We start from the raw sequence: 26,426 nt of genomic DNA on the forward strand, positions 1-26,426 counted from the left end.
CACAGGGACACAGAAAAAAACAACCGTCCACTCTCACACTCACACCTATGCTCAGTTTAATCCCCAAATCTGCACGTTTTTGGACTGTGGGAGGAAACTGGAGAACCCGTGGAAAACACACACACACACACACACATGCGTTCATGCTCACTGTGATTGTCTACACATCTAATTTTATTAAATGTAAGAAACATGAGTGTCTGATGATCTGCTTATCCACCAGCTGCTGTACTGAAGTATGAAAACAACGTCATGAACATCCGACAATTCAACTGCTCACCTCATCCCTACTGGCTGCCCAACTTCATGGATGTCTTCACCTGGTCTCTGCCGTTTGTTGGAGAAAAAGGTCTTTTTAGAACAAAGTCACATCACTGTGTCTTCACTGTGTCTTTACTGTGTCTTCACTGTGTCTTCACTGTGTTTTCACTGTGTCTTCACTGTGTCTTAACTGTGTCTTCACTGTGTTTTCACTGTGTCTTTACTGTGTCTTCACTGTGTCTTCACTGTGTCTTCACTGTGTCTTCACTGTTTCTTCACTGTGTTTTCACTGTGTTTTCACTGTGTCTTCACTGTGTCTTCACTGTGTTTTCACTGTGTCTTCACTGTTTCTTCACTGTGTTTTCACTGTGTTTTCACTGTGTCTTCACTGTGTTTTCACTGTGTCTTCACTGTGTTTTCACTGTGTCTTTACTGTGTTTTCACTGTGTCTTCACTGTGTCTTCACTGTGTTTTCACTGTATCTTCACCGTGTTTTCACTGTATCTTCACTGTGTCTTCACTGTGTTTTCACTGTTTTCACTGTCTTCACTGTGTCTTCACTGTTTCTTCACTGTGTTTTCACTGTGTTTTCACTGTGTCTTCACTGTGTTTTCACTGTGTCTTTACTGTGTTTTCACTGTGTTTTCACTGTGTCTTTACTGTGTTTTCACTGTGTCTTCACTGTGTCTTCACTGTGTCTTCACTGTGTTTTCACTGTGTCTTTACTGTGTTTTCACTGTGTTTTCACTGTGTTTTCACTGTGACTTCACTGTGTTTTCACTGGGTTTTCAATGTGTCCTGCTCACTGGCTTTACTCTGCTTTTTCCCCACAGTCACAGAGATGCTCGTAAATGTGCTGAGCATTTGCTCTGATGATGAACTCATGAATGATGAAGATGAGATCTTTGATGGTGAGGAGTTTCATAATTAACAATTTAATAATTCATTGTTTATTTTACTATCACTGCATGAACCATTCACATCTAGGTGGCCAAGTTCATTTAATATTTCATTTTGATATTTCATTTTTCCTTTTACAAAGGCACCTTCTTAACTTGTGCTCAATGTTGATGACAAACTTAAACAGTCAAATAAACACTTTATGAGGGCTGCAATTAATGATTATTTCTCATTACTGATTTTTTTTTTCTTAATTACAATTTTATTTGTTTTGGTTAAAATAAAAGTTTTCTTAACCTCAGAATGACGACGTCCTCGAATGACATTTTGTAAAGAGGAGTACAGAGATTAATAACTGATTCATTAATTAACTTTGCAGGCAATTAAATGTTTTATCACACAAAACAAGAAAACAATGGCCGACATTTCTATGTTCAAATAAACAAAAAAAACAATAACAAACAGTCAAACAAGCTCAGCCTGTGAGCTTGTGAAAAAAAAGTAAAAAAAAACCTGAATAAGCATAAATATATATATATATATATATATATATATATATATATATACATAAACATATATATGTTTATATTTATATATCCACATATATATGTATATATATACAGTCAGTCAGTCATCATCTACTGCTTTATCCTCCACCAGAGGGTCGCGGGGGGTGCTGTGCCAATCTCAGCTACATCGGGCGATAGGCGGGGTACACCCTGGACAGTTCGCCAGTCCATCGCAGGGCCACACACAGATAGAGACAAACAACCATTCACTCTCACACTCACTCCTATGGTCAATTTGGAGTGTCCAATTTACCTATCCCAACATTGCATGTTTTTGGACTGTGGGAGGAAGCCGGAGAACCCGGAGAGAACCCACGCACACAACGGGGAGTACATGCAAACTCCATGCAGAAAGGCCCTTGTTCCAACCGAGGCTCCAACCCGGGTCTTATATATATATGCATATATATATATACATATATATATATATATATATATATATATATATATATATATATATATATATATATAAACAGCACTGTGCAAAAGTTTCAGGCACCACCAGCTCTGTGGTTTTTTCTGTCAAATTTTGTGATCATTGGAATTTGGAATGAAGTGATGCGACTTAAAGCTGCTCTTACATATCAGTGAGCTGTCAGTGAGTTGAACTCATGCAACATGTGTATGTAACGCTCAAACCTGGTGTAATAGACGTTTTGTACAGCAGATATTTCTTTAAATGAAATAGTAGGACAAACCCAGGATTTACCAGTAACATGAATAAAGGTTCCACTCCAGTATTAACAGAGCGGTGTTATTGTTCAAGAGTAAGGGTAGATCACGCTAAATGCTTGACACCTGTGGAGGAGGTTTTTTTGGGGTTTTTTAACAACAAAAAACTGCATACATATTTTCTGGATGTGTTCCAGTAAAGTGAAATAGAAATAATTATCCTCTATTGTCGTTATAGCATTGCTAAAACAACACATCTAATGGTGGCCTAAGACTTCTGCACAGAACTGTATATAAATATATATACATACAATATACAGGAAATGTCGTATGTATAGTGATGTAAATGGGGGACAAAGAAAACAATGATTGTTGCATGTATTGTAAGCTTGTGATTCACGACACAGGTTATGATGAGTCGCACATAGTAACATAGTAACTGTATGTCATTATTATCTCATTAACCTAATGAGTAAGAATAACACAACACAGTGTAATGACTGATTGTTTGCAGCGAATGCAGCTGCAGCTCGTAAAGAGGTGATCAAAAACAAGATCCGTGCCATCGGGAAAATGGCTAAAATGTTCTCAGTTCTCAGGTAAACGTTGTGTTTGTGTCCTGTTCTGCATTCTATTTTATTGAAGTTATAATATTATGATCAGGGTTCAGCTGAGTCTGTGTGTGTGTGTGTGTGTGTGTGTTTCCTGCAGAGAGGAGAGTGAGAATGTGTTGACGCTGAAAGGCCTGACGCCCACTGGCATGCTGCCGAGCGGAGTTCTCTCTGGAGGCAGACAGACGCTGCAGAGCGGTGAGTACACGGCTCAGCGTCAACCACTTCTTTATCATCCATTTTAAAGCTCAGCCTCCTAATAAATCCTCAATTGATCACATTTTGGCGATGAATGAAGAACTGAATGTTCTCAATATTTCAATTCTTAAATGTTTATAGCAGTGAAGTGCATGTGGTTTATTTAGATTTAGTTAGCTTCAGTTTGGTTTATTTAGATTTAGTTAGCTTCAGTTTGGTTTATTTAGATTTGGTTGGCCTCAGTTTGGTTTATTTAGATTTAGTTAGCTTCAGTTTGGTTTATTTAGATTTAGTTAGCTTCAGTTTGGTTTATTTAGATTTGGTTAGCCTCAGTTTGGTTTATTTAGATTTAGTTAGCTTCAGTTTGGTTTATTTAGATTGTTGTGTTTTAGTTTGCTAAAGACACAGTGAATGTGAGTCTGATCAGAGCTTACCATTCCAAACTGCACCAAGGTCAGCTGACCTTTTTTAACATCGTATTGTTCAGCCTTCATTTCTGTGACTAAACTCTCTTAAATGTCACGCACTGGACCTTTAAATCAAAAATGATTTTCAAATCAAGCTGTCTCATTCGCTGTCTCTCTCTCTCTCTCTCTCTCTCTCTCTCTCCTCCCTCCTCCTCCCTCTTCCTTCTCCCTCTTCCTCCTCTTCCTCCTCCTCCTCCTCCTCCTCAGCCACGATTGAAGCCATTGAAGCCGTGGAGACGCATGATGAGGACGGAGAAGGTGAAAATGTCATAGTGCTGCCATTTAAAATACTTTCAGTGGTTTTCAGTGTTAATCTTAACCAATGAAACAAAGTACAAATACTATGTAATAATAATAATGTACATAATAATATGTATATTACTATATATGATATACTTTTACTCCACTACATTTCCTCTAACTCTCAAATCAAATCAGAAGAAGAAGAGTTGGTATTATGGTCTGTATTTATATAGAGCTTTTCTAGTCTTACACTACAGTTTTCACACATTCAAGGACTTCAGTATAATATATAATATAAACATGTATCTGAAGACTAATCCATTTAACCTATGTCTTCATGTCGATCAGTAAATCTACACTGTGTGAATGTGCATATATCATCAGCCTCATGTCGTCTCTGTGTCTCTCTGTCTTCAGCGATCCGCGGCTTCTCCCCCCAGCACAAGATCAACAGTTTCGAGGAGGCTAAAGGCCTGGACCGCATCAACGAGCGCATGCCCCCGCGCAGGGACGGGGTGAACCACGTGGGTCACTCCATGGGAAAGATGAATATGTCGGAGGCAAACGGCACGGACGACAACAGCAACATCCAGTGATGTGCTGTCGGAGTCTGGGAACTGAGCCCAACTGTGTCGGCAAATCTGGAATTCAGGCCTCAGAGCATAGAAATCAAACAGACCCACTGATAGAACATGACGTCTTAAAACAGGCATAAAGGTCTTTTTTTCCATGACGGTGTCACTGCACAGGTGGGGGAGGGGGTGCTGGGGTTCAGGAGGAGGAGCCAACAGGCTGCCGTTCCCTTTGACACTGTTGTTCTGAGCACTGACAAACATTTCAGGGCCTGACAGAAGACGTCATTGCAGTATCAATGCCACACAAATCATTTTACTATTTTATAAAGTGTTCATTCACATATTCACTTCTGAGGAAAATGATATTGTTTACCTTCATGTTTTTGCTAGTATTAATAAGCCACAGCACATTTTGTGAGAAGGAAAGCAAAAAAGAAAGAAAGTAAACTCTTTACCTCTTAAAACTTACCAGTGGACTTCAACTGATTTATTTGCACCCAGCGAGGGAAAGAGGACCAGGTGCTCGTGTGTGTGCCACTGCAATCTGAAATCAATCTCCGAGTTCTCCAGGACCGCTCCTCTCCTCACCTCCTGCTGTTTCAGTCTTCTCTTAGCAAGCACAAACTTGGAGGGGATGAGGGAAGAAAGGGAGGGGATGAGAGGAGCACAATGATCACTGTAGGTTGATCACCTGAGATCCCCAAACATCACGTCATACAAAGATGCAAACATACAGGTCCATCTCATGTTGTACTCGTGCTTTACCTCACTCATGTTCTCCTGAGCTCCTCCAGCTCAAAGAAGCTCTGCATCATCATCAACATCATCTTCTGCTTTTCTTTGACTGGAAACTAAGTGGCATCAGTGTCACAGAGAGTGTGACGGGACCACAGCGGGAAACTAAAGACACTTCCTCTACCTGATGATTGCTCAAGAGAGAGTAAAACAGAGGTCTCAAACCTGCGGCCCACGGGCCACATGCGGTACCCCCAATCAATTTCATATAACCCATTATTCAATATCAATTATTTACAGATCACTTTTGCATCATGAATATTTTTTTATATATTGATGATATATATACAGATATATATATATATGTATATATACGTATAAATATACATACATATACATATATATGTATATATACCGTGTGTATATATATATATATATGGTATATATACATATATACGGTATATATATACAGTACATATATGTATATATGTATATATATGGTATATATACATATATATGTATATATCTTTTTTATATATATATATATATATAGATAGATATATAGATATATAAATATATTGTGGGATCATGATGGAATATTGTGATATATATATTTTAAGCTCATATCATTTTTTCCGGCCCCCTCCCATCGGTCATCTGGCCCCCAGGTCACCTGAGTTTGAGACCCCTATAAGTGCAGCTGCTGAAATACACACGTGTGAGATTTGAGGCCTCAGAGTGAGAGGGAAAGTTTACAGATTTTTTCTTTGTATTTAACTTCTAACCTGAAATGAGTTTAAAGACATAGAATTTGTCAATGAATGCTAAAATGAATGCTCCTCTTTTTTTGCTGAAATGAACTCTGATGAAAACTAAGCACAGCTCGTGGTTTATGAATGGAGACATAAATCAAAGGTGATTTCTACTTTCAGACAAATCTAAAGTTACAGTGAAGGAAAAAGCTGAGAAAACATGAAGTTTACCCACACTGTGATTCTAATATCCGCACATTAAATAACCTATGGTGTGAAAAGGCTTTGATTCTATCCAAAACAAAAATACCGTATTGCACTGAATGGATGTTTTTGACCAAAAGAACAGAAAAGAAATTATTTTGAAAATAGGAACTGTTTGGTGATAAAAACCCTAAAGTGAAGAAACACACACACACTATCACACACCATATTTTTTCTATTGAATGATTTTAACACAGCATCTATGGTACGGGACGCATCCATGCATGCACTTCAGTTCCTAATTGTTCCGTGAGATTATAATCGTGATAGTTGTGTTTCAAAATAGTAAACTTGAATTCTTTTATTTTGTCTTGTTTTACATATTTTTATAAATAGGCTTCCTTTGATTGTTCTGTCCACTTTTTTCATTCTTTTATTTATGACCTCTGCTTTTAATTTTATATTGAATTATGGTATGCCTTGTGTTGATTTATTTCTTTTTTCTGTTGTACTGATGTACAGAAAATGTTGAATAGTGTGAATGAATATAATCTCAGTGAAAAGCAACTTTCAGGCTGCCAAAGCATGAACGCATGGTTTTCAGATGTAAATGAACACAAAGAAAATCATGTGTCGCACTTACAGGAAACATTGTACCGTGGTTAAACTTCTTATTATTATTATTATTATTGTTATGGTTCTTTATTTTCTGGTTCTTCTATGGTCCAACATGCATATTTCAACAAATATAATGGATTTTATCTTGCTACATTTTTATTATCTATGGAAACATGTTTTTGGCATTGACTTTCTAAACAATACACACATAATGTAAGCATGCCCTATGGGACACATCACCCTTTTTTTACTCTTGAATAAAATATGCATGAACAAAAAGTGTGTGTTTAACTCCCTGTGTGTGTGTGTGTGTGTGTGTGTCTGATTTCTTTATCATCACATAAAGATGAGTCCTGAGCTTTGACTGTTTTAAAGTTTACAGTCGTGTAAGTTCAGGAGGCTCTGGGTGGTTTTCTAATAAATCTGTTTGTATGTACATATACAGTATATAGATAGATAGATAGATAGATAGGCTACACTTTTATTCATTAACCTCACAAATTAACAATAATAATAATAATAATAATGATCTGAAGAAAAACAAGTTACTGTTTTGGCCCCTGATTAAAAGTTGATTTTGAGTGACGGGCTATACAAACTTGAGAAGGGGGCCGCATGTGGCCCGCGGGCCTTAAATTTGAGGCCTCCTTGCAACGCTCTCAGTTCCACGGATGTGACGTCACCGGTCCAGTCTGTCTGACACAGATCCACTCATGCGCAGCTGTGATCCTTGTAAACGCGGATGAAATTACACGAACAAACCTTTAGCTTTCTAAAAATGACGCAGCTGCACATTTGTTTGCAGCCTGACGACAACAACAACAACAACAACAACAACAAGCGCAGACAGACTGAAGGACACTGAAGAGACGAAGGTTACGTAGCTTCTGTGACCGAAGCTAAGCGGCTAACTGTGGTGAACTGCGGCGTCTCTCCTCCACTGACGCAAACCTCTGCCGACAGCGACTGAAAAACCCCGCACAGCAGAAATGGACAAAGACGAGGCGGAGCGGCTCATAGAGAAGGCCAAGCTGTGTTTACGCTCCGGGCGGAAAGACCGTGCGCTACAGCTGCTTCATGAAGCCCAGAATATTTACCCCAGCACCCGGGCCAGAGGTAACACTACACCGCTGCTAACCACCGCACCGTACCGCTGCTAACCACCGCACCGTACCGCTGCTAACCACCGCACCGCTGCTAACTACCGCACGCCCCGCACCGCTGCTAACTACCGCTCGCACCGCACCGCTGCTAACCACCGCACCGCTGCTAACTACCGCACGCCCCGCACCGCTGCTAACTACCGCACGCCCCGCACCGCTGCTAACTAACGCTCGCACCGCACCGCTGCTAACTACCGCACGCCCCGCCCCGCTACTAACTACCGCACCGCACCGCACCGCTGCTGTGCTACTTCTCAGTGACTGCAGTAAAGTCAGGGTTAGACTTCAACATGGAGGCGAATTATTGTTATTGTTTAAATATTTAAAATCTTTGTTGAAATTCTCTTCTCTAACACAGGTGGCGCTGTGGTAAAATCACATCGTATTTGTGATTTTTGCGGTAATCTGAGGCTGTGGAAACACCGTCACCATAGTAACCAATCTTTAATTGATTAAGGGTCGTGTATGTTAGTGGATCTTTTGGTCGTTCCATTTTCAATTCACAAACAGAAAATGAGTGGTTATTTAATTTTCGTTTTTAAATTACAAGGTTTTTTTCTTTGTCAATGTCAGAAAGGGATGGACTAAATTTTAAAAAATGATTTGTTTTTCCTTTTTTAGTTATAATAACAAAAAAATTGAAATCACTAGAAGACAGAAACGGAAAGATGCCCGTTTCTTCATATTGTCCGACCGGAAGTAGACATTCTCTGGCAAGAGCGTCCAAAGTGACCTGTTGTTAAAGCTGTGGTTCGCCAAACAAACAACGCAGTTTTTCGTGCCGTGGCACCGGAGTCCAGGCACCGTTTACCAGTTAGCTGCGTTAGCCTACAGTCAAACTGTTCAAACTGCATATGTGTGCCTCTGTTTTTAAAGTTTAGCAATATTTTAGAGACTCATTTTATCTATCGGGAGTCATGTAAACATGACATCACTTTGTCCGGTCAGTCGTCATGAGCTAACGTTTTAATTACAAGTTTGATGATGTGAAGTCTGAGACAGTAACTTAGGCCACATGACGTCCTCTCATGGCAGGTAACTCTTCATCCTCCTCCTTCTGTATGTAGGACCCGTCTAAAAAATAAAAACCATGACTTTAACGTTCCAAAATGATCCCAGCTGATATGTTAATCATGTTAATAGACAGTGCCTGTGTGTGCAAGATATAGCAGGTTCCTACCTCAATTGAACCACCTCTAACTCCAAATGTGCGTCGGGGAGTCTCATCAAACTTCAGCGTGATTGTCAGCTGACCTTGCACGCTCTTGTCTGCAGTGCTGATTGATGCCATCGTGAAGAATGGAGGCAGCGCTCGATCAGAGGCCAACCACGTCCCTCCACCTGCAGGCTGGAGAGACGAGGACATGAAGAACGGGGAAGCAAGTGGAGATGAAAAGAAGAGTTACACCGAGGAGCAACGCCAGGGTGTTCTCAGGTTTGTCACACTGACGTACAGCAACAGTCTGACTGTAGCTGCTCCCAGAGGTCACAATATCCTCACCTAACTGTGACCTGTGGTGTCCACAGAGTCTGACCTGTGACCTACCATGTACCCGTCACCGTGGTTCTTTATGAATCCATTGAGATCAGAACAGAGATGCATGTATTTGCATCACCTGACCTCAGATCCTTTATCAGTAACATTTATGTGTCATTGAAATAGTGGAAAACTCGACGATCTTTAATAAGCAGCAGCAGCAGCAGCAGCAGCAGCACAGACGTGTCTCTGTAACACAGACTAACCTCCATGTGAAGACATGAGTCTGAGAGTTGATGATTCATTTGTGATCACAGGATAAAGAATTGTAAAGACTTCTATGAAATTCTCGGTGTTCCAAAAACTGCCAGTGATGAGGAGTTGAAGAAGGCTTACAGGAAGCTGGCCCTGAAGTTTCACCCTGACAAGAACTTTGCTCCTGGAGCCACAGACGCTTTCAAAGGTAACTTTGACAACAGGAAGTGATGTCAGTGTATCTTTGTTTTACTTTATGTGACTGATGAAAGTGAAGACGAGTAAACACCAGGACGCTTTGTCAAATTGTGTAGTTTTGTAACTCACTCACTCGCCTGCACCAGAGTCTACTGACACAGTGATGTGTTTCCACAGCTATAGGTAATGCATATGCAGTCCTGAGTAACGCAGAGAAGAGACAACAGTACGACGTGTATGGAGATGAGCCTGCAGCTGCTAACGCTGCACAACAGTCCAGCCACAGTCGTCATGGACACTACCGAAGCTTCAACAGAGACTTTGAGGCCGACATTTCCCCCGAGGAACTCTTCAACATTTTCTTTGGAGGAAGGTTTCCCACGGGTAAAAATATAGAATGTTTACATATTTTTAACTTCTCAGGAGTCTGAAAAGAGTCTTTTATTAAACTAAACTAATGTTTATTGTTGCTTTGAGCCGTCGTGTCTCAGTCTGCAGATAGAACTGTGTCTGTGTCTCTACAGGAAATATTCATGTGTACACCAACCAGGGAGCCTCCTACTCTCAGTTCTATCAGCCTCGTCGCAGACGAGCTTATGAGAGGCGCGAGGAGGTGGTGGAAGAAAACCACAGTCAGGTCAGTGACTCACATAATCCTGCTCTTATCATCATTATTATCCTCTACTTATTGGACTGTGAATGAGGATGCTGCCCTCTAGTGTCTGCTACTGACAACTTACTGAGGTTTTCTGCATTGCTTTGGTGGATTTGCTTCAAAGACAGGGTTAGAGTGAATGAGTGAATAATTCCACAGTCTGTGATCTGTGCTCATTTCCTTCCTCTTCTTCTTCTTCTTCTTCTTCTTCCTCTTCTTCCCACAGAACACCTTCACCGCTCTCCTGCAGCTTCTCCCTGTTCTGGTGCTAATCCTCATATCAGTGTTTACTCAGATGATGGCCACTAACCCACCCTACAGTCTCTTCTATAAGCCGTGAGTCTGTCTGTCTGTCTGTGTGTCTGTCTGTCTGTCTGTGTGTCCAGGTATTACTAATGTTGTGGGGACCTTGTCTTCTTTGTGGGGAAAATCAAGTCCCCACAACGTAAATGACTACATTTTAAAGTGAAGATATGTTTTAAGGTTAGGTTGAGGTTAGGATTAGGCCAGTAGTAATTGTGTTGAGTGAGTGTGTGTGCGTGTGTGCGTCAGTGTTACTATGGTGACATTTAAAGAGGGAATATGTGTGTGTTTGGACTTCAGCTCCATGGGGCTGGTGGTGTCTCGTGAAACGCAGCACATGGGCGTACCTTACTACGTGGATAAGACTTTTGAGAAGGAGTATCGTGGATCTGCACTGGACGACCTTGAGAAAATGATAGAGAGCGATTATGTGGAACATCTGCAGAGCAGCTGCTGGAAAGAGAAGCAGCAGAGTAAGTGAACACTTTACTGATCCAATCACATGAAGAACAGGACTGTTTAAGCATTGTTGTTTTATTTGTTCTCTTATTTATTTTGATAGAAAATCGTCTTCCTTGAGTTTTAAAAATCTGCATCACATGTTCACAGAGACGTTAAAGTCACAGTATTAAGGCCTTAGTTTAACTGCAGTCATTTGAATTCACCACAACAACAAACTAAGTGGATTTTGTAAACACTGTATTTCTTCATTTCTCTCTCACAGAATCTGACTTGGCAAACCTCGGACAACTTTACCGAGACGAGCGACTGAAGCAGAAGGCGGAGTCAATGAGGCTGGACCACTGTGACAAACTGCACCGACTGGTCGGCCGTCAGAGAGGGAAATGAGGACTGAGCCTTCACTGGAGTGTAATGGTTGATCTAATGTGAGTGTTTTGGGTACAGCAGTCGGTGGAGATGACGCTGCTGAAACCATGTGCCTTCTCTCCTGTGTGATGTTGCATGTCAGCTGTGATGGAAGCAGCATCACATGCAAACTCACTGTGGCAGTGAGTGAGTGAGTGAAGTAAGTGTCAGAGCCTTTAAACTTTCTTATAGAAATGGCGGGACATGGGCTCTCCCTCTGATGTTTGTAGTTTTCCTGTGTTTTTGTGTCTTAGATCATTTATTTCACTGAGAATGGAGTGAATGTGGGTTTTTCTCTGTAGAATGTCATTAATACTGAGCTTCTGTCACATGACAGAGGACATAATATTTATTTATGATGACACTCATGAGCACATCCAGTAATATTTCACGTAAGTGAATCTTCCCACTTCTCTCAGCTTCCATGTTGTTTGCTTGTTGAGCTTCTGCCGTTGGTTGAAGGTTAAAATGTGAGAAATGAGCGTAGACACGAGACTCTGAGACTTTACTACAGAAGCGACACGAGAGTGCACGTCACGGATTTCAGCTTCATTTTGTCTCGGAAGAGTTTTCAGCTCTAATTTTCTAAATCCTCCACCTATTTGATTTGTGTATCAAGTGTTTTAAAAAGCTTTTGAGCGCAGTATTAACCGTTTGTACTTCTTCCCACAGCAAAGGGTCATCACATTAAGAGGCCAAATCATGTGATTTGTCAAAGCTTCAAACTCGAGCACTTTTCGGTTGTATTACGTCCTGTGATCTCTGTCATGACTGTTGCATGAAACTCTGAGCAAGTGTTTTATTACTTTTAATGTATTGATTTATTTCTGTTGGTGTCCATAACGACTGAAACACTAAACATGACTTATAATATTCAGGGACAGGCTGTCACTCATTAACTGTGACTCACACACACACACACACGGTTGTACTCTAAAGCCAAACTTCAGCATCAATTAAACATGGATTTCGATCATTTTCTGTCTCCTGTATTTGTCCACCTTGGTTCTGACCGCTGAGCCTCGCATGAACTGTTCTGTGCATGAATTCACATCCTAACATCAGGAGCCTGCAGGTCAAACACTGTAAACCTTTAAATAAAATGAGATGATGAAGCTCAGAGCCTGAAGAATTGGTTTATCCTTCACTTCATGAAATCAAGAATACATTGTGTTTACATGTTGAACAGAAATGATGAAGCATCCTCAGGTTAGTAAGTTATTAAAACACTGAACATGAAGAAGGCAAAGCTAAAACAACTTTGAAACTTAGTTCTCTTATATTTCATGTTACTATTCAAAGTTTGCTTGAATAAAGATCTCACATCTTAAACCAAATCCTGAGAAAAAGCTGAAACTTGCTCATTTACACTTTATTACACATCAGACAAACTAGACTTTCATTCCTTTTTAAAACGTAGTTTTGCACAAAAACAGAAAAGTGAAGCTGCGACAGTTTCTGCAGGTTTGTTTGAAGTCGGCACTGAGGAGAGATTCTGTGCAATTCAAGCTTAACATGGTAGGTTTGGGCACTTTAATACACTTTCATTGTTTTAACATTTAAATCCACAAAAAAGATTATTAGCATGAAAATGGCAAGATAATGTATGGAAGTACCAAAGATCAAAGGAATTCATCACAAAATAACAATAATAACAATAATAATAATAATAATAAAGCAGCTAAGTTAATGTTTCTACATGCACCTCTGACCTTTCAGTCACCTGAAGTCTTAGTGATCAGCAGCTACGTTTATGGAAGATTTGACCTCGTCTTTCTCAACGTCCCATTGTAATCTGGGATTACACTGCTATGTAATCCATGAAGAGTATGTATGGCTGTCTCAGAAGGAAAGATATTCTCCTCTTTCTCATCTACCCATTTAATCTAGAGTGAAAAGAAAGGTTCTATTGCACAGGAAGCAAAGTGAGAGTCTGTGCCACTCACACACGTGGTCTCATTTCTTCATCTTCATGTCAGCTTCTATGGCACAACGGCGCCCCCTGGTGCCTCCATCCTACAATACAATACAAGAGAGGAAAATGTGACTGAACTGACAGCAGTGAGTCATTCCAGCTCCTTGTTTGGTTTATATTGTGACTGAGTACTTACAAACAGAGAGAGGAGGAAGGCGGGGGAAGACATGGAGACAGTGTCCTGAAAGAGGAAGAGGACTCACATCAGAGTTGTGACTCCAAAGTGCATTTAAAGTCTCAAGAACGACCGTGAGAACATGTAAACATCCCAGCATGTTTGGATCTCGTCTTCATGCCACATCATTAGTATAGAAATCACGACTGTTTTTTATGAAAATAAGTGAAAAGCACAAAACTGCAACATTTCACCAGACGATCCATTTGTTACTTTGTTACAAATGTTAAGTTCACTTGCTGTGGAACATTTATACTGGAGTGTCAAACAGCTGTGTTCATGCAAAAACAAAACTAAACTCATCTCTAATCAAACTCATTGACTGTAGAAATATTAACATTATGCATCATTACAGTTTAACAGCGACCATTTTGCAAAGCACGACGTGTTTGGTTCAAATGAAGTCTGAAAAGAGACATGGATTCTTTTCATGTCACACAGAGGTTTTTGAATCCTGCTTTGGAAAATGGCCAGCAGATCTACTGTAGCTTCACTTTCTTCTACCTTAAAGTCAGCCTGTTGTCTCACCCTTGTCTCTTCTTCTGTACTCTCTGCTTTTGTCAAAATTCTAGTGAAGCACCTTGTCTGTAGAGTCCAGTTTGCGTGTGCTCTCACGGCCCCTCAGACTTTTGGCGCTGATACCAGACTCTGCCGTCTCCATGATGAGCTGCGTGGCTAGAAACTGCTGGATCTGCTCCAGGACGTCGCGCTGCATCTCCAGAGCCATGTGGTGCACGTCGTGATCCAGGCTGTTGTACATGACGGCGTTCTGAAACATCAGCATGATGTCTCTCTGGAACTCAGCGGTGGTCCGAATCAAAGCGGTCTCAATGTTCTTCTTTATGGTGGCCAGGTCCATGGGCCTGAGAGGAAACCACAGAAGACTGATGAGAGGACAGCCTGCTCTGTGTGTGTGTGTGTGTGTGTGAGTATGTCTCTCCTTTAATATCATCTTATTATTCTTATTATCATTATTATTACGAACAGTATTATTATTGTTATTATTATTACTATCATTATTATTATTATTATCATACAAGCTGCTGGGGACTTCTGAATGGTGAATGTTATGATCATTAATGATCACAGATCATTTCAGATGATTAAAGATGGACAAGTTAAAATGATTTATGGCCTAAAACAAAACAAACATTTCTGAACAATGTAGTTCCGGGTTAAAACGATGAGTAAAAGGTGAAGCGCAGTGTTTACCTGTGCACAATGCTGTGATATCCAGGTGCAATTTCATCAGTTACTGGCTGCAGGAAGACATTTGCATACCTACGACAAGTTAACACCACGATACATCATCATAAAAGCATAATGATACCAATAAGAAACAAAAGAATGTTGTGCAGATCATGTTCTGACCTGTGATTGGCTGCTGCTCTCCACACCAGCATAATGGCTTTCTTCCAGATCTTTTGAGCCTGTAGAGCTTCCAGGTCCTCACTGCACGCAGAGCTACAGTCATGGTGAGCAGAGAACCTCATACATGAAATCATGACACATTCATAGACATTTTATATATATATATATACATATATGTTTCATTTTACATTTAGACTCTTATGTTTCTATTTTGTAACATATTCCTGGAGCTGCTGAACTGTGAATTTCTCTGTGAGATGAATAAAGTATCTATCTATCTATCTATGAAAAGCATCTTAATCACTAAATCACAAACTGTTCATCATTGCTTTGAGTTTGTTTGTTGTGAGATTTCGCCGCTCCTTAAACGTCTCACTGGTCTTTTCTTAAAACTGTGTTTCATCCTGGACCTGCTCTCTGCTTCTCATAAGGAAAACTTATCATGTCGTCATTGTGAGCTTCTCTACTGCAACATGAGCAGCACTCCTCACGTCTCAATGACTTTCACTCACAACTGCGACGATGCCGGACTGCTGGGGATGGAGTCTGCAGCAGTGAGGAGCTGCAGGGAGGAGGAGGCCGTGTGGAGGCTGCAACCATCCTCACTCTCACTGGCTGCAGGTTCCAGCTCCGACGAGAATCCCTCTACCACGTCACCCTCCTCTTCTTCATTGACTTCATCGTCTACTTTAGTGCCTGAGTCGCTCTCTCTTCGATCAACACTTAGTCCGTTCTGAGGCTTCACCTCCTGAAAAGACGGAGAGGTGAAATCAATGATGATGATTACCAGCTTCATGTCCACGCTGCTCTTCTTTACCTTCACGTGTCTTTGTGTCAGTGGATTCTCTTCAAGTCCCACGTCTGCAGTAAAGACAGTAAAAATAATGAATCATGTGGAAATACTGACTGTGAAGGAGGTGAATGATAATATTGACCTGATCTCTGTTGTGCCCATTTCTCACGCTCATATTTGATGCTAGTGCCTGATGAATGTGGGTTTTCCAGGTTTACCACCTCTCTACAGTTTCTCTTTGCTTCCAGAAGTGCAGTCGCTCCACTGTGGCTCCGCGAGGATGACGAGCCGTGAGGAAGAGCGCTGAATTCTGCAAGACACTGATCTGAGAGTGAAGCTGAAGTCTCATCCAGGACTTTCCCCTCCAGACCACAGAGAAGAGATGACGACTGTGGAGCCCCAAAAGAGGGCGCTGTGGGGTGAGAGCTGTGGGGCTGGAAAGGCCCCGCCTCCCAGGCACCAGAGAGGGCGTGGCCATTCTCCTCACACAGAGACAGAGCAGCTTCAACTGCAGCTGCATCCAAAGCCTCTGCAGCCTCATCTGCCTGGAGAAGAGGAGAAAGTCTTTCTCACATAACATAATGACATAATCCTTTATTATCTCGAGTGTCATTAACGCCTTTACTGCAGCTAGTGCCATGAAAATATCAGTACTTTGCTTCTTTGCACCTTGTCTTCAATGATAGCGATAATGTCTCCCACAGTCTTGAAGTCCAGCTCGTCTCCCATGTAGGACACGCTCTCCTCTTCCTCACTGAGTCCTGACACTTTGTCGTCTGCAGAGACGAACACAGCCATCACATCCACTCATGAAAAACATCCTCCTCCACAGGTGTTTAAGAGCTGTGAGGGTGGAGGAGTGAGGGTGGAGCTGTGAGGGTGGAGCTGTGAGGGTGGAGCTGTGAGGGTGGAGGAGTGAGGGTGGAGCTGTGAGGGTGGACAGACCTGTTCCTGCTGAGGCAGCTGAGTGGACAGGAGGAGGAGCACAGGACACAGAAAAGTGCGTTGGACCCGCCTCCAGCAGACGAGACAACATGGGAGCACCTGCTACACAAACACAGACACAGTGCAGACAAAGAAACAAAGGCTTTCAGGGAACACACAGTAAAGCTTATATAAGAAGAGTGTATCCATTCAGGATTCAAGGTACAAAACGCTGAACAACGTGGGTGCCCTAAAGACATCATGGTTGCAAGTTCAACTCCACCCCTGGCTGATTGTACTCAATTCCCTTGTAAGTCGCTTTGGATAAAAGCGCCTGCGTAATGTAATGTAATGTAATGTAATGTAATGTAATGTAATGTAATCCTTTTTTCTTTATCACATTATGTCTTATTTATCAAAGACTAAAATGAAAACTGTACAAAACACAAGAATTATTGCGTAAAAAGTGTTTTTAGCAGAAGGAAAAGAGCTTTATTGAAAAATGACTAGGGAAAGGTATCTGTACCTGTTGCCTGAGAGAGAGGTTGAGTAAACTGCAGGTCAGACACGTCACCCTCTCCAATCTGGATTACAGAACAAACAAACATGTCAAACATTTGCTCCCCTGTCCTACACAGACAGAACGTCATCAAACCTTTTCACACAATAATTCTACTGTTAATACGTTACGTATTACATGTACATTTTAAAAATTTAAAAAGTAATAACATTAGTTGACTTATGACTTGGTATCAAAAGTAATAAGATACAGTATTTATTATATTACTAAATAACTTCTGTAATTACAATGAGAAAGTGATGAAGTTTCCTTTGGAACCGACTCAACTTTATTAAAGAGAGAGTTTTAAAACGTAGCCTGTGAAGCTTTTTATATTGTCAGGATTTATTCTAAATGTGTTTTATTGTCGTCCACAGCTCTACAAACACTGACTCTGCCGTCACAACGTACCAGTCTGGAATTAGAGGCCAAGATGCTGCCTTTCTTCAGTAACTCTGACAGCAGTGGAGATGGTGGGGGAGTGGCTTTCTGACACACCACTTTCTTTTGGGCGAGGTCGTCCACAGGTGACCCGTGACTCCCAGGGTCTTCAGGACCAGGTCCAGGAGACTCCGGAAAAACCATTAACCTGGACGTTTCTGAAGCCTGGACACAACAGGTAAACAACAAGTCATGTTGTCATATTTTCATGTTTTCATGTCTTCATGTTGTCATGTTGTCATGTTTTCATGTCTTCATGTCGTCATGTTTTCATGTTTTCATGTCTTCATGTTGTCATGTTGTCATGTTTTCATGTTGTCATGTCTTCATGTTGTCATGTCTTCATGTTGTCATGTTTTCGTTTTCATGTCGTCATGTTTTCATGTTGTCATGTTTAAAGATGAAAATGTTTCCACAGAGGAACGATGAAGTTTTCAGTTTTGTTTGTTTTAGTTTTCATGTTTTCATGTTTAAAGATGAAAGTGTTACCACAGAGGAGCCATGAAGTTTTCAGTTTTGTTTGTTTTAGTTTTCATGTTTTCATGTTTAAAGATGAAAGTGTTACCACAGAGGAACCATGAAGTTTTCAGTTTTGTTTGTTTTAGTTTTCATGTTGTCATGTTTAGAGATGAAAGTGTTACCACAGAGGAACCATGAAGTTTTCAGTTTTGTTTGTTTTAGTTTTCATGTTTTCATGTTTAAAGATGAAAGTGTTACCACAGAGGAACCATGAAGTTTTCAGTTTTGTTTGTTTTAGTTTTCATGTTTTCATGTTTAAAGATGAAAGTGTTTCCACAGAGGAACGATGAAGTTTTCAGTTTTGTTTGTTTTAGTTTTCATGTTGTCATGTTGTCATGTTTAAAGATGAAAGTGTTACCACAGAGGAAGCATGAAGTTTTCAGTTTTGTTTGTTTTAGTTTTCATGTTGTCATGTTGTCATGTTTAAAGATGAAAGTGTTACCACAGAGGAAGCATGAAGTTTTCAGTTTTGTTTGTTTTAGTTTTCATGTTGTCATGTTGTCATGTTTAAAGATGAAAGTGTTACCACAGAGGAAGCATGAAGTTTTCAGTTTTGTTTGTTTTAGTTTTCATGTTTTCATGTTTAAAGATGAAAGTGTTACCACAGAGGAACGATGAAGTTTTCAGTTTTGTTTGTTTTAGTTTTCATGTTGTCATGTTTAAAGATGAAAGTGTTACCACAGAGGAACCATGAAGTTTTCAGTTTTGTTTGTTTTAGTTTTCATGTTTTCATGTTTAAAGATGAAAGTGGTACCACAGAGGAACCATGAAGTTTTCAGTTTTGTTTGTTTTCATGTTTTCATGTTTTCATGTTTAAAGATGAAAGTGGTACCACAGAGGAACCATGAAGTTTTCAGTTTTGTTTGTTTTCATGTTTTCATGTTTTCATGTTTAAAGATGAAAGTGGTACCACAGAGGAACCATGAAGTTTTCAGTTTTGTTTGTTTTAGTTTTCATGTTTTCATGTTTTCATGTTTAAAGATGAAAGTGGTAACACAGAGGAACCATGAAGTTTTCAGTTTTGTTTGTTTTAGTTTTCATGTTGTCATGTTTAAAGATGAAAGTGTTACCACAGAGGAACCATGAAGTTTTCAGTTTTGTTTGTTTTAGTTTTCATGTTTTCATGTTTAAAGATGAAAGTGTTACCACAGAGGAACCATGAAGTTTTCAGTTTTGTTTGTTTTAGTTTTCATGTTTTCATGTTTAAAGATGAAAGTGTTACCACAGAGGAACGATGAAGTTTTCAGTTTTGTTTGTTTTAGTAGTTTTCATGTTTTCATGTTGTCATGTTGTCATGTTTGTGTTTTAGTTCAAATGAATAGAAATGAGTGAGTTTGGACAAAGCACAAATTTATGACTAAACTTTAGTCAAACTCAGTGTGGGATTAACTGCTCCTCAGTAGTCCTGACAGAATTACAGATTATTAACATTCATCATTCATTAATTTATCAAAGGCGAGGTCACACCCTGGCCAGGTGTTCAGTCCATCAAAGTAAACACAGACATTATTAACATAATTCCTCCTAATGTTTTGAATAAAAACAGACCATTAAAACCCTTTGAACCTCAGGAGACTCACAGTGTTTGAAGGTGCGAGGTCAAGGGTCAAGCTCTCACGTGGGTCACCTGGTGAGAAGTCGTGGTTTGGGGAGCTACAGTGCATGGCGACGCCTGGCACTGGCTTACATGTGCTTTTTGCCACCTGTCTGTCTGGAGGAGGGAGGAGCACGTCTGTTATTCAGGTGTTCAGCAGCTCAGTCATGTGTTGCACTTTGAGCTGAGCTGCTGAACACATGAGTGAAGGAGATACCCTGATAAGCAGCAGCTGTGTTTTTTCTTCTCATCTCTGCTTCCTCCTGCTCCACTTTGTTCTGTCTGTAAAATACAAACAGGATTATTTGAATGTCTCTACAATCACAAACTGCTCAGACACAAAGTCATTGTTGCTTCTTACTGAAGAATTTCTTCCCATAACTCTTGGAGTTTAGAATCTAGATGTCCAGCTTGAATGAGTTCAGCTTCTCTCTTCAGCTTCCTGTCAAACAGTTTCATGTTTACTCTCTCTGATGAAGTCACATTATAATGCAGATGTTACAGCGAAGCACCTGAGTACCTGTGCTTCTCCTGACTTTCTTTCATCACTTTTTTAAGTTCTTCAATCCTGTCGGCCGTCAGCCTGCGAACGATCACGTCCTCCACTGTCTCCACCGCTTCACCCTTGTCACCACGTTTCCTCCTGACAATTCAAACATAATAAATGTGTAATCGATTAGAAGATTAGAAGATTTTCTAAGAGCACAAAAGTCACTCATGTGCTCACTTTGGGGCTTCTGTTGCTTCCAGGAGCTCAGAGTATTTAGAGGCACAGTGCTGTGAGGAAACAAAGGACAAGATTAGAACAAGTATTATCATCATCATTGTCATCATTAGTTATATTTGGATTGTGTAATACCCTCTGAGAGAACCAGTCAGGTGGTCGTCCAGGTTCTGCAAACGGTTTGATGGCTCGACTGACAGAGACCCTGTACACACAGAGTTCACATAGAGAGAGTTAAGTACATTTTACAAATCCTTTAGCCATAATTATGCAAAATAGAAGATACAATAGGAGGGATTGTTGGACGGTATTGATCAATATTTCCATAATCACTTCACAAGTGACTCCTCCCCTCTGTGTTTACAGGACGGTCACAGACACATCAAGTAATCTGTGGAGATTACAGCACAAACAAAAGGAAACCTGAAGAAAGGAAAGAGTTTGACAGAGAGTCAACATGAGTGAGTATCACTTCTGTCTAACATCACCTTTCACATATGAAGAGAGGGAGACAGGGAGACAGAGAGGCAATCCCAGACTGCAGTGCTTTAATAATCTGTATATGAATCTTTAATAATCTGTATATGAATCTTTAATAATCTATATATGAAGCTTTAATAATCTGTATATGAAGTTTAATAATCTCTATATGAAGTTTAATAATGTCTATATGAAGCTTTAATAATATGTATATGAATCTTTAATAATCTGTATATGAAGTTTAATAATCTGTATATAAATCTTTAATAATCTGTATATGAAGTTTAATAATCTCTATATGAATCTTTAATAATCTCTATATGAATCTTTAATAATCTCTATATGAAGCTTTGATAATCTGTATATGAAGTTTAATAATCTCTATATGAATCTTTAATAATCTCTATATGAAGATTTAATAATCTGTATATGAATCTTTAATAATATCTATATGAAGCTTTAATAATCTCTATATGAATCTTTAATAATATCTATATGAAGCTTTAATAATCTGTATATGAAGCTTTAATAATCTGTATATGACGTTTAATAATCTCTATATGAATCTTTAATAATCTCTATATGAAGCTCAACATTCAGAGATCTTACCTACTGCAGTTTTACAACCTGCACACATCGTCACATGTAAAGCACAGAGTTACCATGAGCCTTCCACAGATGTATGTGATGATGATGATCAGAGTCAAACATGACTATGTCACAGGTCTGTAATATCAACATTAACAATGTTGATGTTAATGTCACAGGTCTGTGACATTAACATCAACATTGTTAATGTTAAAGCCCACATAGACCGGAAGCTCCAATTAACGCTGCGTTTGTGTGTGTAGCTGCGTCATGACCTCGTTTATGAAACCCTAAAGTTTCAGAACAAACAGTTCAGCCACTGCTGAGAAAATAGTGTTGTATTGTTTTCCTGGGCTCTGCGAAGCGGAACGGCACTTCCGTAGTTTGATGTCGTCATCAGAAATCCTCACCACTCCTCTCACCACCGTAGCGCCTCCTGGTGCGGGCACTAGTCCGGGCACATCCGGTTGCGTACATTCAACCGCAGAAGAAGAAGAACTACTTTCGTTGTTGCTGCTGAGATGCAGAGCATCCACCGTGCCAGAGGGGGAGCTGTGTATCTGAGAGCTGGCCTATCTATTACGTCACTTCCAGGTACCTGGCCAATCACAGTTCAGTAGGAAAGCTCTCGTTGGCTGGCCAATCACAACACAGTCCACATTCTGGGGGTGTGGTTTTGGTCTGAAACAGCGCGGCTGACGAGAGCGTCAGTGAGGAGATATTTTGATCGGCTTGTTTGCAGCGATTAGGAGGATTTTAATCATGAAAACAAGTTAATATATGTAAGTAGACCTCCATAACTAACATATATGACAATGACAACTTTACCAGTTCTGGTCTCCACTCTTCATCACTGATGATGCCAAACACAGCTTCTCCCTCACTGACCATGGTTCTGTCGGCCCGATGACAAGCAGTTTATGTTCTGTACAAAAACACACCATCACAAACTGAGGCTCAGGTTAACCTCTGTGTAAAGCTCAGCAGGTTGTTTTGAACATGAGTGTACATGAGTGAATGACTGACTGGTGTACCTAACAAAGTGACCAGTGACAGAAGTTATATTATAGAAGAATGTGAACGACTGACTGGTGTACCTAACAAAGTGACCAGTGACAGAAGTTATATTATAGAAGAATGTGAACGACTGACTGGTGTACCTAACAAAGTGACCAGTGACAGAAGTTATATTATAGAAGAATGTGAACGACTGACTGGTGTACCTAACAAAGTGACCAGTGACAGAAGTTATATTATAGAAGAATGTGAACGACTGACTGGTGTACCTAACAAAGTGACCAGTGACAGAAGTTATATTATAGAAGAATGTGAACGACTGACTGGTGTACCTAACAAAGTGACCAGTGACAGAAGTTATATTATAGAAGAATGTGAATGACTGACTGGTGTACCTAACAAAGTGACCAGTGACAGAAGTTATATTATAGAAGAATGTGAACGACTGACTGGTGTACCTAACAAAGTGACCAGTGACAGAAGTTATATTATAGAAGAATGTGAACGACTGACTGGTGTACCTAACAAAGTGACCAGTGTCAGAAGTTATATTATAGAAGAATGTGAACGACTGACTGGTGTACCTAACAAAGTGACCAGTGACAGAAGTTATATTATAGAAGAATGTGAACGACTGACTGGTGTACCTAACAAAGTGACCAGTGACAGAAGTTATATTATAGAAGAATGTGAACGACTGACTGGTGTACCTAACAAAGTGACCAGTGACAGAAGTTATATTATAGAAGAATGTGAACGACTGACTGGTGTACCTAACAAAGTGACCAGTGACAGAAGTTATATTATAGAAGAATGTGAACGACTGACTGGTGTACCTAACAAAGTGACCAGTGTCAGAAGTTATATTATAGAAGAATGTGAACGACTGACTGGTGTACCTAACATAGTGACCAGTGACAGAAGTTATATTATAGAAGAATGTGAATGACTGACTGGTGTACCTAACAAAGTGACCAGTGACAGAAGTTATATTATAGAAGAATGTGAACGACTGACTGGTGTACCTAACAAAGTGACCAGTGACAGAAGTTATATTATAGAAGAATGTGAATGACTGACTGGTGTACCTAACAAAGTGACCAGTGACAGAAGTTATATTATAGAAGAATGTGAACGACTGACTGGTGTACCTAACAAAGTGACCAGTGACATAAGTTATATTATAGAAGAATGTGAATGACTGACTGGTGTACCTAACAAAGTGACCAGTGACAGAAGTTATATTATAGAAGAATGTGAACGACTGACTGGTGTACCTAACAAAGTGACCAGTGACAGAAGTTATATTATAGAAGAATGTGAATGACTGACTGGTGTACCTAACAAAGTGACCAGTGACAGAAGTTATATTATAGAAGAATGTGAATGACTGACTGGTGTACCTAACAAAGTGACCAGTGACAGAAGTTATATTATAGAAGAATGTGAACGACTGACTGGTGTACCTAACAAAGTGACCAGTGACAGAAGTTATATTATAGAAGAATGTGAACGACTGACTGGTGTACCTAACAAAGTGACCAGTGTCAGAAGTTATATTATAGAAGAATGTGAACGACTGACTGGTGTACCTAACAAAGTGACCAGTGACAGAAGTTATATTATAGAAGAATGTGAACGACTGACTGGTGTACCTAACAAAGTGACCAGTGACAGAAGTTATATTATAGAAGAATGTGAACGACTGACTGGTGTACCTAACAAAGTGACCAGTGACAGAAGTTATATTATAGAAGAATGTGAATGACTGACTGGTGTACCTAACAAAGTGACCAGTGACAGAAGTTATATTATAGAAGAATGTGAATGACTGACTGGTGTACCTAACAAAGTGACCAGTGACAGAAGTTATATTATAGAAGAATGTGAATGACTGACTGGTGTAGCTAACAAAGTGACCAGTGACAGAAGTTATATTATAGAAGAATGTGAACGACTGACTGGTGTACCTAACAAAGTGACCAGTGACAGAAGTTATATTATAGAAGAATGTGAACGACTGACTGGTGTACCTAACAAAGTGACCAGTGACAGAAGTTATATTATAGAAGAATGTGAATGACTGACTGGTGTACCTAACAAAGTGACCAGTGACAGAAGTTATATTATAGAAGAATGTGAACGACTGACTGGTGTACCTAACAAAGTGACCAGTGACAGAAGTTATATTATAGAAGAATGTGAACGACTGACTGGTGTACCTAACAAAGTGACCAGTGACAGAAGTTATATTATAGAAGAATGTGAATGACTGACTGGTGTACCTAACAAAGTGACCAGTGACAGAAGTTATATTATAGAAGAATGTGAACGACTGACTGGTGTACCTAACAAAGTGACCAGTGACAGAAGTTATATTATAGAAGAATGTGAATGACTGACTGGTGTACCTAACAAAGTGACCAGTGACAGAAGTTATATTATAGAAGAATGTGAATGATTGACTGGTGTACCTAACAAAGTGACCAGTGACAGAAGTTATATTATAGAAGAATGTGAATGACTGACTGGTGTACCTAACAAAGTGACCAGTGACAGAAGTTATATTATAGAAGAATGTGAACGACTGACTGGTGTACCTAACAAAGTGACCAGTGACAGAAGTTATATTATAGAAGAATGTGAATGACTGACTGGTGTACCTAACAAAGTGACCAGTGACAGAAGTTATATTATAGAAGAATGTGAACGACTGACTGGTGTACCTAACAAAGTGACCAGTGACAGAAGTTATATTATAGAAGAATGTGAACGACTGACTGGTGTACCTAACAAAGTGACCAGTGACAGAAGTTATATTATAGAAGAATGTGAATGACTGACTGGTGTACCTAACAAAGTGACCAGTGACAGAAGTTATATTATAGAAGAATGTGAACGACTGACTGGTGTACCTAACAAAGTGACCAGTGACAGAAGTTATATTATAGAAGAATGTGAATGATTGACTGGTGTACCTAACAAAGTGACCAGTGACAGAAGTTATATTATAGAAGAATGTGAACGACTGACTGGTGTACCTAACAAAGTGACCAGTGACAGAAGTTATATTATAGAAGAATGTGAATGACTGACTGGTGTACCTAACAAAGTGACCAGTGACAGAAGTTATATTATAGAAGAATGTGAACGACTGACTGGTGTACCTAACAAAGTGACCAGTGACAGAAGTTATATTATAGAAGAATGTGAACGACTGACTGGTGTACCTAACAAAGTGACCAGTGACAGAAGTTATATTATAGAAGAATGTGAACGACTGACTGGTGTACCTAACAAAGTGACCAGTGACAGAAGTTATATTATAGAAGAATGTGAACGACTGACTGGTGTACCTAACAAAGTGACCAGTGACAGAAGTTATATTATAGAAGAATGTGAATGATTGACTGGTGTACCTAACAAAGTGACCAGTGACAGAAGTTATATTATAGAAGAATGTGAACGACTGACTGGTGTACCTAACAAAGTGACCAGTGACAGAAGTTATATTATAGAAGAATGTGAATGACTGACTGGTGT

The 26,426-nt window shown here is 39.8% G+C and overlaps 3 protein-coding genes across 7 annotated transcripts in view; 2 read left to right on the plus strand and 1 right to left on the minus strand.

The window, feature by feature from the left end:
• Positions 1-4,680, plus strand: part of LOC131458707 (protein phosphatase 3 catalytic subunit alpha-like) — a 34,462-nt gene extending 29,782 nt beyond the window's left edge. Inside the window, exons 9-14 of the mRNA XM_058627914.1 lie at positions 224-349; positions 1,095-1,172; positions 2,917-3,001; positions 3,114-3,211; positions 3,886-3,936; positions 4,339-4,680. Coding sequence (XP_058483897.1) covers positions 224-349; positions 1,095-1,172; positions 2,917-3,001; positions 3,114-3,211; positions 3,886-3,936; positions 4,339-4,517 — 617 coding nt within the window. The 3' untranslated portion in view covers positions 4,518-4,680. The remainder of the gene's footprint in view (positions 1-223; positions 350-1,094; positions 1,173-2,916; positions 3,002-3,113; positions 3,212-3,885; positions 3,937-4,338) is intronic.
• A 2,796-nt stretch (positions 4,681-7,476) lies between these two features.
• Positions 7,477-12,701, plus strand: dnajc18 (DnaJ (Hsp40) homolog, subfamily C, member 18). Its single transcript, XM_058627392.1, has 8 exons — positions 7,477-7,921; positions 9,244-9,403; positions 9,763-9,908; positions 10,076-10,282; positions 10,423-10,535; positions 10,780-10,889; positions 11,157-11,329; positions 11,581-12,701. The coding sequence occupies exons 1-8, from the start codon at positions 7,795-7,797 to the stop codon at positions 11,703-11,705; spliced, it is 1,161 nt and encodes a 386-aa protein (XP_058483375.1). The 5' UTR covers positions 7,477-7,794; the 3' UTR covers positions 11,706-12,701.
• The window catches only part of LOC131458348 (bromodomain-containing protein 8-like), a 15,074-nt gene continuing 1,320 nt past the window's right edge, over positions 12,673-26,426 (minus strand). The window contains exons 2-20 of one of the 5 annotated variants that reach the window (XM_058627388.1): positions 22,695-22,791; positions 20,934-21,003; positions 20,802-20,851; positions 20,595-20,717; positions 20,436-20,516; positions 20,292-20,356; positions 20,061-20,191; positions 17,932-18,126; positions 17,488-17,545; positions 16,983-17,081; positions 16,692-16,813; positions 16,180-16,582; positions 16,062-16,105; positions 15,757-15,992; positions 15,245-15,337; positions 15,086-15,154; positions 14,454-14,736; positions 13,835-13,879; positions 12,673-13,739 (exon numbers count right to left, since the gene is read on the minus strand). In XM_058627388.1, the coding sequence (XP_058483371.1) occupies positions 13,680-13,739; positions 13,835-13,879; positions 14,454-14,736; positions 15,086-15,154; positions 15,245-15,337; positions 15,757-15,992; positions 16,062-16,105; positions 16,180-16,582; positions 16,692-16,813; positions 16,983-17,081; positions 17,488-17,545; positions 17,932-18,126; positions 20,061-20,191; positions 20,292-20,356; positions 20,436-20,516; positions 20,595-20,717; positions 20,802-20,851; positions 20,934-21,003; positions 22,695-22,791 (2,324 nt within the window). In that variant the 3' untranslated portion in view covers positions 12,673-13,679. Of the gene's footprint in view, positions 13,740-13,834; positions 13,880-14,401; positions 14,737-15,085; positions 15,155-15,244; positions 15,338-15,756; positions 15,993-16,061; positions 16,106-16,179; positions 16,583-16,691; positions 16,814-16,982; positions 17,085-17,487; positions 17,546-17,931; positions 18,127-20,060; positions 20,192-20,291; positions 20,357-20,435; positions 20,517-20,594; positions 20,718-20,801; positions 20,852-20,933; positions 21,004-22,694; positions 22,792-26,426 lie in introns of all 5 variants that reach the window. The other 4 variants (XM_058627390.1, XM_058627387.1, XM_058627391.1 and 1 more) reach the window with 4 other exon arrangements.

This window comes from Solea solea, chromosome 4, assembly GCF_958295425.1.
Source record: "Solea solea chromosome 4, fSolSol10.1, whole genome shotgun sequence".
In the NCBI taxonomy this organism is placed as follows: Eukaryota; Metazoa; Chordata; class Actinopteri; order Pleuronectiformes; family Soleidae; genus Solea; species Solea solea.